This window comes from Palaemon carinicauda, chromosome 1, assembly GCF_036898095.1.
Source record: "Palaemon carinicauda isolate YSFRI2023 chromosome 1, ASM3689809v2, whole genome shotgun sequence".
Taxonomy (NCBI): domain Eukaryota; kingdom Metazoa; phylum Arthropoda; class Malacostraca; order Decapoda; family Palaemonidae; genus Palaemon; species Palaemon carinicauda.
In genome coordinates, this window is record NC_090725.1 from 47,551,768 (window position 1) to 47,567,271 (window position 15,504).

A 15,504-nucleotide genomic window follows, 5' to 3' on the forward strand; every position below is an offset into this window, starting at 1 on the left:
GGGTAAAGCCGAAGCCAGAAGGCTGTAGACTTTCCGCCCTTCCTAAGGGTAAGTCACCCCATGTAAATAGCGTGGTTTGTATTAGGTTACGGAACAAATGACAAATTTCGTTGATAATTTGTATGTTTCCTACCATACAAACCTTAGCTATTTACGCGAATGTTACCCGCCAGCCCTGACCCCCAAGTCAAGTTCTACCTTTAAGTGAATTGAGCTATTCACAGTGTATGAGGGGGGGGGAGGGGTAGCTAGCTACCCCTTGCCTAACCCCCACTAACTAGCGAGGGGGTAGTTAACCCTCGTTAAATTTAATGGCTCGTCATTTCAGCTCCGCCAAAATAATACCCCATGTAAATAGCTAAGGTTTGTATGGTAGGAAAAATACAAATTATCTACGAAATTTGTCATATTACCCAACTATTCTTCTTCAATCAATGGGTTAACTACTGTACAGTAATTGATAAGTAGCTACATCCCTCTTGGCAAGGGTAGAAGAGACTACGATAAGTAGCTCTTCTAGGAGGACTCTCCAAAATCAACCATTGTTCTCTAGTCTTGGGTACTGCCATAACCTTTTGTACCATGGCAGATTTATTTCAACATCAGTATTCTTAAAATATTTGATTTCAATTGTGCATTATTTCTCCTGTTGCTTATTTATTTCCTTGTATCCTTTCCTCACTAGGCTATTTTCCCCTGTTGGAGTCCTCGGGCTTATAGCATCCTGCTTTTCCAAGAGGGGTTGTAGCTTAACTAATGATGATAATAATAATAATAATAATAATAATAATAATAATAATAATAATAATAATAATAGTAAATAGATTAATGGGTTTTAGGTGATTTAGTAGCTGCTGGTGATGCGGATTAAGAAAAGTTGGGTTCACTTTATTTCCATTAATGTATGAATCTAAACGCTCTTACAGGTACACTATTTAGAAACACAATCCGGAGCCCAAAGTTTTAATCATAGCTGTAATGGTTTGGTACCAAAGCACTGTAGTAAGAGGTGAGTATGGTTTATAAATGAGTAATATTTACAACTTTAAATCTCCTATCTCTTTTGTTAATGACCAACCTCCATCAGAGTGAGTGAATCATCAATATGAACATCAGGGAAGGTTCACAGAGATAAATGGGATTTTAATATATTTTTTTTATCTCTATACTCATGTGATGTTCACATACATGCTCATCCTCCTACCCGATGACTAATGAGTTCAAGATAGTATATTAGGTGTGATTTCGAGAATGATTAGGTAGATAAGGCCAGGCCTTGCCCTTTTAACCCTGGCCTTGAGTTGCCATTAGTCACTAGATGTCACACTGGTGGATGGGAGACACCTCTTGAAGAGATCAGGAAATTTTTAGATTTTTGGGCAATAACAACGCTGTTCTGTTGGCTTCGGGGACAAAGCACTATGAATATCAGATAAATATAGAGAACAAAATTTATTAAAATTCTTTTGTTGCTTCTTCTAAGCCTTTGATGTCTGTGTAATGACGAGTTCCAATCCTCTTGATTCTCGATCAAAGCCAGCAATGGGTTAAGAGCTTGAAAATTCAATTTTATTATTTCACTACCAGAGATCACTTAATTTTTCTTTAGCCCTTTAAATTGAATCAGTAGAATACTCCCTCTTTTTGGTAAAAACTCCCGGTTGATCAATAACCTCGAGTAGGCCCTAGGTTGCTAATGCCATAAAAAACTTTGCTATCATTAACTTGATCAATAGATTGATAAATAATCTGAAATAATGTTGGCTATTCATCAAAACAGATGTAGTGCTTATTTCCTGATAATACTGAGATATTACCACTCAAGAATTATAGGATACTTTAAGGACTAGCCATAAAGTTGATATTGTTTACTCCTTTGGTTAAGGATCTTTTCTTTGCCCAAATTTACACATTCTCTCCTTTTTCTCAAATATCCGACATCATTAATCATATTAAAGTGGAAACTCACTTAAATGGAAGAGAACTGTTTCTCTCTAGTGCAATTTATCCACATGTTAAGGGTTGACCTTCTCTTTTTCTTTGGAGAAAAGCTATCCAAAGCAAAACCAATGTTCTTTAATCTTGGGTAGTACCATAGCCTTGTTACCATGATCTTCCACTGCCTTGAAATTGAGTTCTTTTGCTTGTGGGGCACACTACTCTGTTAGTTGTTTTGAATATGTTTGAAAGGACAAATAGAAGGACCAAGGATGCCCTGTGGATAACTTCTCATCTTTATTTTTTATCTTGATTTTTAAATCTATCACTAATGTCCTCATCTCTTCATATAGACACGTCTATGCTGTTACATTGTAATCTATATCACTATAATGTAGTGAAATAAGTAATTAGTGAAAATCCACAATAATTTTATGGCAGAAAACTCTATTATTATCATTAGTACTACTCCTAGTACTACTATCATTTCTTTCACTAAAAGATGTTACCTTAATTGCAAAAGCAGTATGATATGGCCCTAACAGAGAGAAACCCTATATGGAAAAAAGATAAATAAGTCACCAATAAAACAAAAATGATCATTAGTCGTAATAGTAGCAATAACAGTGGTTTAATTACAAGATAAGATATAACCCTAATTGGAAAATCAGAATGGTATACACATTCTGGTCCAAACAGAGAAAACAAGCCAGTATGGAAAAAGAAAAGAAAATGTCAACAATAAATTATAAGAGTAATAAGAATACGCTATAAATGAAAATTCTAAATATTTTTTCGTGAAATAAAACTATTATCAGCTATACAAGTCAATAAAGTAAATTGGAAGCTTGTTACCATTTGCATACTGTTCTCTTCAGCCAGCTTCAAGATCATTGTACGAATTGTTGAATGATGCCATGCCCATTATTTTATTTAACTAGTATTGTTAGAAGTACAATTAAATCTTCCCTGAGCTTCAGCCTATATAAAGATCTATTTCTGTTAGGGTATCTTGAAGAATAAATGTTTTTCTTAGGCTTCCTCTCATCCTTCAGCTACATTTTGGCAGGTCTGTCAGTAAGCTAAGCATCCTCAGGTTTCATTGCGATGTAGGCTGTTACAGCAATGATATTGGGTAATCCATTCAGATTTACTTATAAAATAGGCCATCTAATTTCTTTCAAGGGTTCCATCACCTGTGAGGAAAATATTTCAACGTGTGAAATGAGGAGTCTGATAAGATATTCAACTTGAAATTGGCTATGTTCCAACAAGAATCCGCTGGAAAGTGATTCCTTAATATGCGTGCTGATATTCATAAATGCAGAAAGCACTAAATGCTACTTAATGCTTTTGAGGAACAATCATACTTTGAATCTCCTTACAACAGTTGAACAAATTTGTCCAATAAAGGAAAAACTAACAAAGGATATTATACCTTATTGGCAAATGCAATTTTGTAAAGCTTAATCATTAAACATCTCTGCATTAACTTTATATCCACAAACATGTTGATGGAAACAAATATTCAATAGTTTGTAAGAGCAAAAGCCCGATACAGTATATGGTTCGTAGTAACTGTAGTCGTTTGTAACTGTAGCAACTGATTCTCAGAGCTACTGTTAATGTGCTATGGCCCTTTGTAGATTTTACTTCATGATAATACCATCAAACCTCAGCTGGGTCTTAGTATCAAATGTATTCAAACTTGAAAGGATTACATCCTATCAGAAATTCTTTTTCACTTTCTTTATAGATCAGGATAATACTGTACTCAATTTACAACTTTTTATTTATTTCTTTTAAACTTAAAATATTGTTGCGTAAGAAATTAATATTTCTGAAAGCAGAAACAGATATAGTAACTGGTAAAATGTTCATTAAACTACCAGGTAAATAGAAAAGTACAGAGTATTAAAAGTTTCATATACATATCACATATATTTGGTATAGTATTCCCATTATAAATGCATATCACTTATAGAAAAAATAAAAAAAACTTTATAAACAGTAACAACAATCCGTCCTTAATTAAATTATAAGCTGCAATTCCAAAACTTTTCACTTAGATTATATAAACACTAATTGAAGTCGGAATTCATACATAAATTCATTAAGCTAAAACAACATATTGCTAATTATAAATGTATATTAAATTCTTTGATATATCAATCCCCAGAAAGTATTTCTTTGATAACATGATTAAGCTCAAATTTCTTTCCTGAGTGCAAACCAGCCCAATTATCACAATTTAGATTCCATGTCATTACTCCTGCAAATCCTTGGTTCTTTATCCACTGCACCTGAAACATAAAACATTTGGGTAGTAATATTAATCTCACTTAGATTTAATAAATTTCTTTGTAATACTCTTTGAGTATTTTAATTGACTGAAGCAGTAAACGTAACCCATAAATTCCAATATTAGTTACAGAAGTCATTTAACTATAAAATATGGAAGCAATTCTTCTTTTTCCTAAACTTAATGAGTAATGAGGCATTGGGAAATATAATTCCAAAACTGGAATTAAATTTCGTAATAGTTTTAGACAACACATTATATATTCAGAAGTTATCAACCTTAGCCCTGTAGGTAGAAAAAATAGTTTTCCGAGATGTTTAAACCCTCATAAAAAGTTGTTTTTGGTCAAAATTAAATAAATAAGGCTTAATGTCTGCATAATAAAAGATGAGCAATCAAAAAAAGTTTTCTTTTACCTTCTAATGTCACATTTCTGCATTTGCAATAAAGCAAGTATTAACACTACACATTTCTACCATCACCAAACCACACATGACGAGCAAGTACATTTTTTATTTACATTACTGACCTATTATTCACCTCAGTGGATTAAAAAAAGCACTAAATATTCTTAGCGCTACCACTTGGATTCCCAGCTGCGATTTTCCCTCTTTAACATTCTATCAAAGTAAAGTGGCAAAAAGGAATAAGTAATGGAGGTAAAGTACAAGACTGAGGTGAAGAAGGCTACAGTGAACATTTTTGTAATATTTATAATGCACCCCTGAGGTAGGCTGAAGGCTCCAACCCACAACAGGTTGCTGACAATGAAGATACTGTGCAGTGACTGAACTCATAAGAATATTGAAATACTGTTCATGTAATAATGTAATAATACCTTTTCACTTATACTCTGACTGTCTTCGTATGAAATCCAATCTTTGTTTCTAGTAGCATAAGGAACTCTGCTTTCTTCATCAAAATATTGCTCTGCGCCTTCTCTTAAAAATTCCATTGCTTCAGAATAAGATATTATTCCATTCAGCATGCCTTGACCAGTTGCTGGAGAACCAACACTGTGCCAAGAGGAATTCATTAACCTGAAACAAAAATGGGTGAATATAATATTTTCTGAATAAACAAATTCTTTTTTCATAAAAATCATAATAATAACTAAGTACAGGATTCCCTAAGTACTTCAAGTTCCTTGTTTTTATTTGTGGCTCACATTTTCTTTGAAGTCTCTCAAGATATATGGAGGCTGTTAATAAATTTATTCACATATAAATGACCAGTCGTCAGCAGAGACAATTTCTGTGAGTCACTGTTATATTTCATTTCATACTTTTGTTACTCTTCAGTTGCAGATGAAAAATGTTATTTTTATTAGTAAAATAAATTTTTGAATATACTTACCCGATAATCATGTAGCTGTCAACTCCGTTGCCCGACAGAATTCTATGGAGGGATACGCCAGCTATCACAATACTAGAAGGGGGTGTACTTACCAGCGCCACCTGTGGCCAGGTACTCAAGTACTTCTTGTTGACACCTCCTCAATTATTCCTCGGTCCACTGGTTCTCTATGGGGAGGAAGGGAGGGTCGATTAAATCATGATTATCGGGTAAGTATATTCAAAAATTTATTTTACTAATAAAAATAACATTTTTCAATATTAAACTTATCCGATAATCATGTAGCTGATTCACACCCAGGGGGGTGGGTGAAAACCAGTGTACAAGATTAAAGGATAGCTAAGTATCCCATATTTCATATAACAGTTATCTCAAATAACAATGAAATAATAAGTACCTGGTAAGGAAGTCGAATTAAACCGTTACTCTGCCTCTTTTTTAAGTTCGTCTTCCTTACTGAGCGCAGCGTTCCTCTTGGAGGCTGAATCAACCCAAAGGTGCTAAAGTATATGGGGTTGCAACCCCTACTAAAGGACCTCTACAAAACCTCTAACCCAGGCGCTTCTCAAGAATGAATAGACCACCTGCCAAATCAAAAGGATGCGGAAGGCTTCTTAGCCTACCGTAACAACCATAAAAACAACAATAAAAGCATTCAAGAGAAAGGTTAAAAAAGGTTATGGGATTAAGGGAATGTAGTGGCTGAGCCCTCACCTACTACTGCACTCGCTGCTACGAATGGTCCCAGGGTGTAGCAGTTCTCGTAAAGAGACTGGACATCTTTAAGATAAAATGATGCAAACACTGACTTGCTCCTCCAATAGGTTGCATCCATTATGCTCTGCAGAGAACGGTTTTTATTAAAGGCCATCGAAGTAGCTACGGCTCTTACTTCGTGAGTCCTTACCTTCAGCAATGCAAGGTCTTCCTCCTTTAAGTGAGAGTGGGCTTCTCTAATCAGAAGCCTTATATAATACGAAACCCCATTCTTGGACATGGGCCTCGAAGGTTTCTTGATGGCACACCATAAGGCTTCTGACTGTCCTCGAATAGGTTTAGACCTCTTAAGATAATATTTGAGAGCTCTGACAGGGCAAAGAACTCTCTCTAGTTCGTTACCTACCATGTTGGAGAGGCTAGGTATTTCAAACGATCTAGGCCAAGGACGTGAAGGAAGTTCGTTCTTTGCTAGGAATCCGAGCTGAAAAGAACATGTTGCAGATTCGGTCGTGAAACCAATGTTCTTGCTGAAGGCATGAACCTCACTGACTCTCTTAGCTGTTGCAAGGCAGACGAGAAAAAGAGTCTTGAGGGTAAGGTCCTTGAAGGAAGCTGACTGGAGAGGTTCGAACCTAGGTGACATAAGGAACCTTAAGACTACGTCTAGATTCCAGCCTGGAGTGGATAGACGACGCTCTTTAGACGTCTCAAAAGACTTAAGAATGTCTTGAAGGTCCTTGTTGGAAGAAAGGTCCAAACCTCTGTGGCGGAGAACTGAAGCCAACATACTCCTATACCCTTTAATCGTAGGGGCTGAAAGGGATCTCTCATTCCTAAGATGTAGAAGGAAGTCAGCTATTTGGGTCACAGAGGTATTGGTAGAGGATATTGAATTGGCTCTACACCAGCTTCGGAAGACCTCCCACTTAGATTGGTAGACTCTACGAGTGGAAACCCTTCTTGCTCTGGCAATCGCACTGGCTGCCTCCTTCGAAAAGCCTCTAGCTCTAGCGAATCTTTCGACAGTCTGAAGGCAGTCAGCCGAAGAGCGTGGAGGTTTGGGTGCAACCTGTCTACGTGAGGTTGACGTAGAAGGTCCACTCTTAGAGGTAGAGTCCTGGGGATGTCGACTAGCCATTGAAGTACCTCTGTGAACCATTCTCTTGCAGGCCAAAGGGGAGCAACCAGCGTCAGCCGTGTCCCTTCGTGCGAGATGAATTTCTGCAGAACTTTGTTTATTATCTTGAACGGTGGGAATGCGTAAAGGTCGAGATGGGACCAGTTCAGTAGAAAAGCATCCACATGAACTGCTGCAGGGTCTGGAACAGGGGAACAGTACAGCGGAAGTCTCTTGGTTATGGAGGTGGCAAACAGATCTATGGTAGGTTGACCCCACAAGGTCCAAAGTCTGTTGCACACACTCTTGTGGAGGGTCCATTCCGTGGGAATGACCTGATTCCTTCTGCTTAGGCGATCTGCTGAGACGTTCATATTGCCCTGAATGAACCTCGTGACCAGAGTGAGGTTTAGACCTCTTGACCAAATGAGGAGGTCCCTTGCGATCTCGTATAGGCTCCTCGAATGGGTCCCTCCTTGCTTGGAGATGTAAGCCAAGGCTGTGGTATTGTCTGAGTTCACCTCCACCACTTTGCCTAGCAGGAGGGACTTGAAGTTCAACAGGGCTAAATGAACTGCTAGTAGCTCCTTGCAGTTGATGTGGAGTAATCCCTGTTCCTCGTTCCACGTTCCCGAGCATTCCCGTCCGTTCAAGGTCGCACCCCAGCCCGAGTCCGATGCATCTGAGAAGAGATGAAGATTGGGGGTCTGAATAGCCAACGATAGGCCCTCCCTGAGAAGGAGATTGTTCTTCCACCACAGGAGAGTGGTCTTCATCTCTTGGGTGATTGGGATAGAGACTGCTTCGAGAGTCGAACCCTTGTCCCAATGAGCTGCAAGATGGAATTGAAGAGGGCGGAGGTGGAGTCTCCCTAGCTCGACGAACAGGGCCAGTGATGAAAGGGTCCCTGTGAGACTCATCCACTGTCTCACCGAGCAACTGCTCCTCTTCAGCATGCTCATGATGCACTCTAGGGCTTGGCTTATCCTGGGGGCCGATGGAAAAGCCCGAAAATCCTGACTCCGAATCTCCATTCCCAGGTACACAATGGATTGGGAGGGAATGAGCTGAGACTTTTCTATGTTGACTAACAGACCCAGTTCTCTGATTAAGTCCAAAGTCCAGTTGAGATTCTCCAGACAGCGACGACTCGTGGAGGCTCTCAACAGCCAGTCGTCTAAGTAGAGGGAGGCTCTGATGTCCGATAAGTGTAGGAATTTTGCTATATTCCTCATCAGATGAGTGAACACCATAGGAGCTGTGCTTAGGCCAAAACACAGGGCTTGGAAATGGTAGACAACCTTTCCAAAAACGAATCTCAGGAAAGGTTGGGAGTCTGGATGAATAGGAACGTGAAAGTAGGCATCTTTCAAGTCCAACGAGACCATCCAGTCCTCCTGCCTGACCGCTGCTAGGACCGACTTCGTCGTCTCCATCGTGAACGTCTGCTTGGTGACATACGCGTTGAGCGCGCTGACGTCCAGCACCGGTCTCCAACCTCCTGTCTTCTTGGCCACAAGAAAGAGACGGTTGTAGAAGCCCGGGGATTGATGGTCCCGGACTATAACCACTGCCTTCTTCTGCACAAGTAGCGACACCTCCTGGTGCAATGCTAGCCTCTTGTCCTCTTCTTTGTAGTTGGGAGAGAGGTTGATGGGCGATGTGGTCAGAGGTGGTTTGAGGCAGAATGGAATCCTGTAACCGTTCCTCAGCCAACTGACAGACTGGGCGTCTGCACCTCTCTTCTCCCAGGCTCGCCAGAAGATCTTGAGTCTGGCTCCTACTGCTGTCTGGAGATGCGGAGAGTCAGTTTTTTCCTTTAGATGTCTTGGAGCCTTTCCTAGACTTGCTCCTGTAAGAGTCTGGACGGGAGCTTCCTCGGCTGGGGGCTCTACCACGAAAGGGCGGTATGAACCTCGTAGCAGGGGTATCAGCCACTGGGGAGCGATAAGTCTTGGGGACTGAGGTAGCAACCTTAGACTTACGAGCCGATGAGGCTACAAGATCGTGTGTGTCCTTTTGTATCAGGGCAGCAGACAAGTCCTTAACCAGCTCTTCGGGGAAGAGGAACTTCGAGAGCGGAGCAAAAAGGAGTTGTGACCTTTGGCAAGGTGTAATGCTGGAGGAAAGGAAGGTACACAACTGTTCCCTTTTCTTCAAAACCCCTGATACAAACATCGACGCAAGCTCACCAGATCCATCCCTAATGGCCTTATCCATGCAGGACATTAGTAGCATAGCAGAATCCTTGTCCGCAGGAGAGGTCTTCTTGCTGAGGGCCCCCAGGCACCAGTCTAGAAAGTTGAACATCTCAAATGCTCTAAATACTCCCTTCAGTAAGTGATCAAGGTCTGAGAAGGTCCAGCAAACCTTAGAGCGCCTCATTGCAGTTCTCCGAGGCGAGTCTACCAGACTTGAGAAGTCAGCCTGGGCAGAGGCAGGTACTCCCAAGCCTGGTGCTTCTCCTGTGGCATACCAAACGCTCGCTTTCGAAGTGAGCTTAGTCGGCGGGAACATGAAAGAAGTTTTGCCAAGGTGTTGCTTAGTCTGCAGCCACTCCCCTAAGATCCTTAACGCTCTCTTAGAGGACCTTGCTAGGACTAGCTTAGTATAGGTGGACTTAGCTTGTTGTATGCCCAGCGAAAACTCAGATGGCGGAGAGCGGGGAATAGCAGAGACAAAGTGGTCTGGGTAAACCTCCCTAAGCAGAGCCAAGACCTTACGAAAGTCAATAGACTGTGGAGAAGGCTTGGATTCATCCACGTCTGACGAGGGATCCAGGTGTGCCTCCTCATCATCAGACGCCTCATCACCAGAGTGTAGCGAAGAGATCGGACAAGAATGCTGAACAGCAGAGTCAGAACGAGTAGGAACAATATTAGTGGTTTCCTCTTCAAGTAACTGTTGAGGGAAAACCTGAGGCTCAGACTGCAAAGGCTGAATAAAAGACAAAGCAGAAGGAAGGCGCATGGGTGGAGGAGGCTGACTCCTAGCATGAGTGGTTGAACCCAAGGGTTGCGCTTGCTGAGCGGTTGGCGGAAGCGGAGTAGCAAGTTCCTGTTCCTGTGGTGTGAGCGGAGCGTGATGAGGTTGAGGCTGCGCAGAACAAGGTAAATGTCTCGCAAGCTGAGGCTCCTGAGGCGCAAGGCCAAGGTGTAGTGGTGCTTGCCTTGTGGAGGGTTGAGCTCGCTGCAGCGAGAGCTGAGGAGACTGACTCATGGACGGGAGAGGTTGTTGTACCTCAACCGAGTGTTGCACCACTGGTGGAGCAGCAAGTGGAGGCGGAGGAAGAGAGGTATAATCCTCCTGATCCCATTGTAAAGGTTGCCTTAAAGAAGGCGGAGGCTGAACACCACTGGGAACAGCAAACTCAGAACGTGGCTCAACATCGTACGCCTGGCAGATGGTACTGCGATCAGGCGGAGCGAGCGCAGGCGGAGCGAGAGCAGGCGGAGGGAGTGTAGGCGGAGGCGGAGGCGCAACACTCTCAGCCCGACACTCACGCATCAAGTCCGAAAGCTGTGCTTGCATGGACTGTAGTAGAGTCCACTTGGGATCGGCAGAAACGACAGTAGGCTGAGGTAAAGCCTTAACAGTCGAGCTCTGTTGTGGCAGAACCTTACTCCTCTTGGGCGGAGTGCAGTCGACAGATGACTGCGGCGAGTCAGAGCTGAGCCAATGACTGCAACCTGGCTGAGCACTCGCGGACTGGACTCTGCGTTTAAGTGGTCTCGAGACCTGAGACCAACGTTTCTTCCCTGACAGTTGATCAGCGGACGAGAAAAAAACGGGCTCAATCGTCTGCAGGTGGGAGTGACGGTCTTTGGAAGACACGCCCGCAACCACCGAGGATACTTCTGTGCGCCTAACAAGGCCTGCCGAACCCTTATGCCCTTCGACATTGCTTCTCCCCTGGGCTTGGGAGCTTGCAAGAGGTCCCGGACTGGGAGGACGACTGGCTCGCACAGAAGTATCCTCACGCACCACACTGGCACTGACACTAGCACTTGGCACTGCACTGACACTAGCACTCGTCACAGCACTGGCACTAATTCCACCCACTGCACTCTTGACCTTAAGTTCCTTGACTTCGGCCATCAGAGACTTATGATCACTTACCACTGACTCTACTTTATCGCCTAAGGCCTGAATAGCACGCAAAACAACAGACATATCAGGCGGAGGGCAAGCAGTAGGTTCGGGGGTAGCCACTACAGGGGTAGGAAAAGGTAGGGGATCATGAGGTGAGGAAAAAAGTGAAGAGTGAGAAGAACTCCTCCTAACTCTACCTCTCTCTAACTTAGTTGAATATTTCAAAAGACGGACAAATTCCAGTTCCAAAAGTCCGGCGCATTCCTCACATCGATTTTCTAACTGACAGGGCCTGTCCCTACAGTCAGAACAAGCGGTGTGAGGATCTACCGAGGCCTTCGGAATACGCCTATTGCAAGACCTACATCGTCTATGGGAGGGGGCTTGCGAAATGTCAGACATCTTGAATCCAAAGAGTTAGCCAAAGGGGGTTCCAAAATCAAGCAAAAGATCGTTAACCGTTAATCAGGACTATATAAAAGCTATCTAGCTAATATAAGAAGGTTTCCAGTAAAGCGACAGCCGAAATCTGAGAGAATACTTCACCAATTAGCCGTGAAAAAACTCGAAGATCATAAGCGTATCCCAGAACGTCTTGCCGGAAGCACGACAGAGGAATAATTGAGGAGGTGTCAACAAGAAGTACTTGAGTACCTGGCCACAGGTGGCGCTGGTAAGTACACCCCCTTCTAGCATTGTGATAGCTGGCGTATCCCTCCATAGAATTCTGTCGGGCAACGGAGTTGACAGCTACATGATTATCGGGTAAGTTTAATATTGAAAATCTAAAAATTTAATTATTTGTTAGATGATCATGAAAAAAATTGCATACAATTAGTAAGCCTTTTAACAGTTTGTTTATATTTCTTATTAACCTGTTGAAAATGAAATATTCAGAAAGGGCAGTAATATTTATTCTTCAGATTGCCTAAACTTAACATACTTAAGTTTAATTTCTTAGTTACCACTATTCAGAATTTCACAAATCTTAATTAAAATCATGAATAGAATGGTGACATATGTTTCCATCATTTAGCTAAGCAAAATTAACTTCTATGCTGTATACCATGTATAGAAATTTTCCAAAGCATTAGTAGAAATATTGGTGAAAGTGAATAAAGGAGGTTTTGCTCTAAATATTAAAGAAAAAGATTTCTAAGGGCATAGGAAATAAAAAATAATTAACTTTACTAATAATTTTCTTTTATAAAAAAATTCATCATAGTACAGTGATACCTCTGGATACGAAAGTTTCTGCTTACGAAAAATTCAGGATGCGAAAAGTGATTCGAAGATTTTTATGCCCCAGGATACGGATAAAATTTCAGGATACGAAAACCTTACGAGATCCCAACTCTTCGCCGAGAGTAATTTTAAAAAGCGCGCGCCGCCAGACTTTGAACTTGGGTAGACTCACTTACAGCCTCCCGCTCACCCATTGGTTATCTCCCTACTCAGACGCTAGCTGACGCCATAAGATCCTGCTTTCCTATTGGTCGGCAACTATCCCAGCTTGCCTACGCACGGGCGTTCATCTCTCTCTCTCTCTTTTCGTTCCGACCGCGGTATCGTTAACAGACATTGTGTTGTGTGCTTTCGCTTGTTTGACTTTGTGTTAATATACAGTACATTCGTACGCCACGTGTTATCGTTAATAAACTTTCGTTACTGTGCACTGTACTGTATTAGTGTTTACTATACATAGACTGTATATAACGTTACGTAGTGTATTATATTACGTATTACTGAAGCCATGGGTCCCAAGAATGTTGCCGAAGGAAAGAAGAAGAAGACGATGCTCTCGATGGAGACGAAACTTGAAATCGTTAAAAAGTACGAGTCTGGCATGCGTTTAAGTGCGATCGCCAAGGAGTATGGCCGGAATCCGTCTACGATAGGCACCATCCTGAAGCAGAAGGCGGCCATCAAAGCAGCAACACCTTCTAAGAGCGTCACTATTTTCTCCAACAAGAGAACGCACGTGCATGACGAGATGGAGAGGCTGCTTCTTGTGTGGATCAAGGACAAAGAGATCTCAGGAGACACAATCACTGAGACTACAATTTGCCAGAAGGCCTCCGCCATTTTCGGTGATCTCGTGCGTGCTCAGGCCGAAGAAGGAGCAGGAGAAGGAACATCCCAGCAGGAACCCCCAGAGTTTAAGGCTTCTCGTGGGTGGTTTGAGAAGTTCAAGAAAAGGACTGGCATCCATTCAGTGGTACGGCATGGGGAGGCAGCCAGCTCGGACACGAAGGCTGCCGAAGCCTTTGTTAAAACGTTCGAGGAGTTGACTCTGCAGGAAGGCTACACTTCGCAGCAAGTTTTCAATTGCGACGAAACTGGGCTTTTCTGGAAGAAAATGCCTCGTCGGACATTCATCACGGCGGAGGAGAAGAGGCTACCCGGACATAAGCCTATGAAGGACAGGCTTACCCTTGCTTTTTGTGCAAACGCCAGTGGGGACTGCAAGATAAAGCCCCTGCTGGTGTACCATTCAGAAAATCCCCGAGCCTTCAAAGCCCACAAAGTTATTAAGGAGAACCTTCCTGTGATGTGGAAGGCGAATGCAAAAGCCTGGGTAACGAGGCAACTGTTCATTGATTGGGTGAATGTCTGCTTCGGTCCGACTGTCCGAAAATATTTGGAAGAAAAGCGCCTCCCTATGAAATGTCTGCTGGTGTTGGACAATGCTCCAGCTCACCCTCCTGGCCTCGAGGAATATCTTCTGGCCGAGTATTCCTTCATAAAGGTCCTGTATCTACCGCCTAACACCACCCCTCTCCTCCAGCCCATGGACCAGCAAGTTATTTCTAATTTTAAAAAATTGTACACGAAGCATCTCTTCAAGAGATGTTTCCAAGTCACAGAGAGTACAAACCTCACTCTGCGTGAATTTTGGAAAGATCACTTCAACATCGTGATATGCCTCAAACTCATCGATCTCGCTTGGCAGGAAGTTTCGAGGCGTACCCTAAACTCATCTTGGAGGAAGCTGTGGCCCGATGCTGTCTCTGCACGAGACTTCGAGGGGTTCGGGAAGCCTGGAGGAGAAGCCGAGATCGTTGACGATCCTGAACCAATTCAGCAGTCTGAGGTGGCTGACATCGTACATCTTGGTACGTCCATGGGGCTGGAAGTTAGCGCGGAAGATATCGATGAACTTATCGAGGAGCACCACGAGGAGTTGACGACGGACGACTTGAAGGAGTTGGAGACGATGCAAGTGAGTGATGTTCAAGAGCAGTTCTCTAGCGGTGATGAGGAGGATGTTGCACCTTTGAAAACGGCAGACATTAAGGAAATTCTTGCATGTTTCCATAAAATGGCAGACTTCGTCGAAAAGGAACATCCAGAAAAAGTTTATACCAACCGTGCGCTTCAACACTGCAATGACGTTTGCCTAACGCATTTTAGAAATGTGTTGAAAAGTAGGCAGAAACAAGCTTCAATGGATAGTTTCTTATTAAAGAGGCCAGCGGTATTGGTAGGCCAAGACGAAGGTGAAAGTAAAGAAAAGAAACAGAAAAAAGAAAGAGATGAAGAAGTAGAAGGTGAAAGTAAAGAAAAGAAACAGAAAAAAGAAAGTGATGAAGAAGTAGAAGAGATTTAGAAAATAAGAAAAACGTAAAGTTATAAAAAGGCAAAAAAAAAAAAAAAAAAAAAAAATTCAATTTTAAGTTTTATGTTACCGTTAAGTGTTAAAGTAATTTTTTCTTTCATTTTATAGTTTTCCATACGTAATGTTAAGTGTTAATTATTTCTGCCATTTTTTTTTATTTTGTAAAGTTTAAGTGTTAATGTGTTAAGTGTGTAAATTACTGTACGTAGTCTGTCACTTGTTACATTTTCTGCCTTATGCCATCCTCCTCTGCCGCGACTTCGCTATCGGACATCGTCTCACTCAAAAGGTAAGTTTCAACTTTTTTGTTACACTAATTAACTGTAACCTTTTTTTCAGAGTGTACAGGTACAGTATCAA

The 15,504-nt window shown here is 42.1% G+C and overlaps 1 protein-coding gene across 3 annotated transcripts in view; it reads right to left on the reverse strand.

The window, feature by feature from the left end:
* Positions 1–3,751: 3,751 nt before the first annotated feature.
* The window catches only part of LOC137642033 (acidic mammalian chitinase-like), an 89,410-nt gene continuing 77,657 nt past the window's right edge, over positions 3,752–15,504 (reverse strand). For 2 of the 3 annotated variants that reach the window (XM_068374596.1, XM_068374605.1), the window contains exons 8-9: positions 5,079–5,280; positions 3,753–4,241 (exon numbers count right to left, since the gene is read on the reverse strand). In XM_068374596.1, coding sequence (XP_068230697.1) covers positions 4,107–4,241; positions 5,079–5,280 — 337 coding nt within the window. In that variant the 3' untranslated portion in view covers positions 3,753–4,106. Of the gene's footprint in view, positions 4,242–5,078; positions 5,281–15,504 lie in introns of all 3 variants that reach the window. The other variant, XM_068374611.1, reaches the window with a different exon arrangement.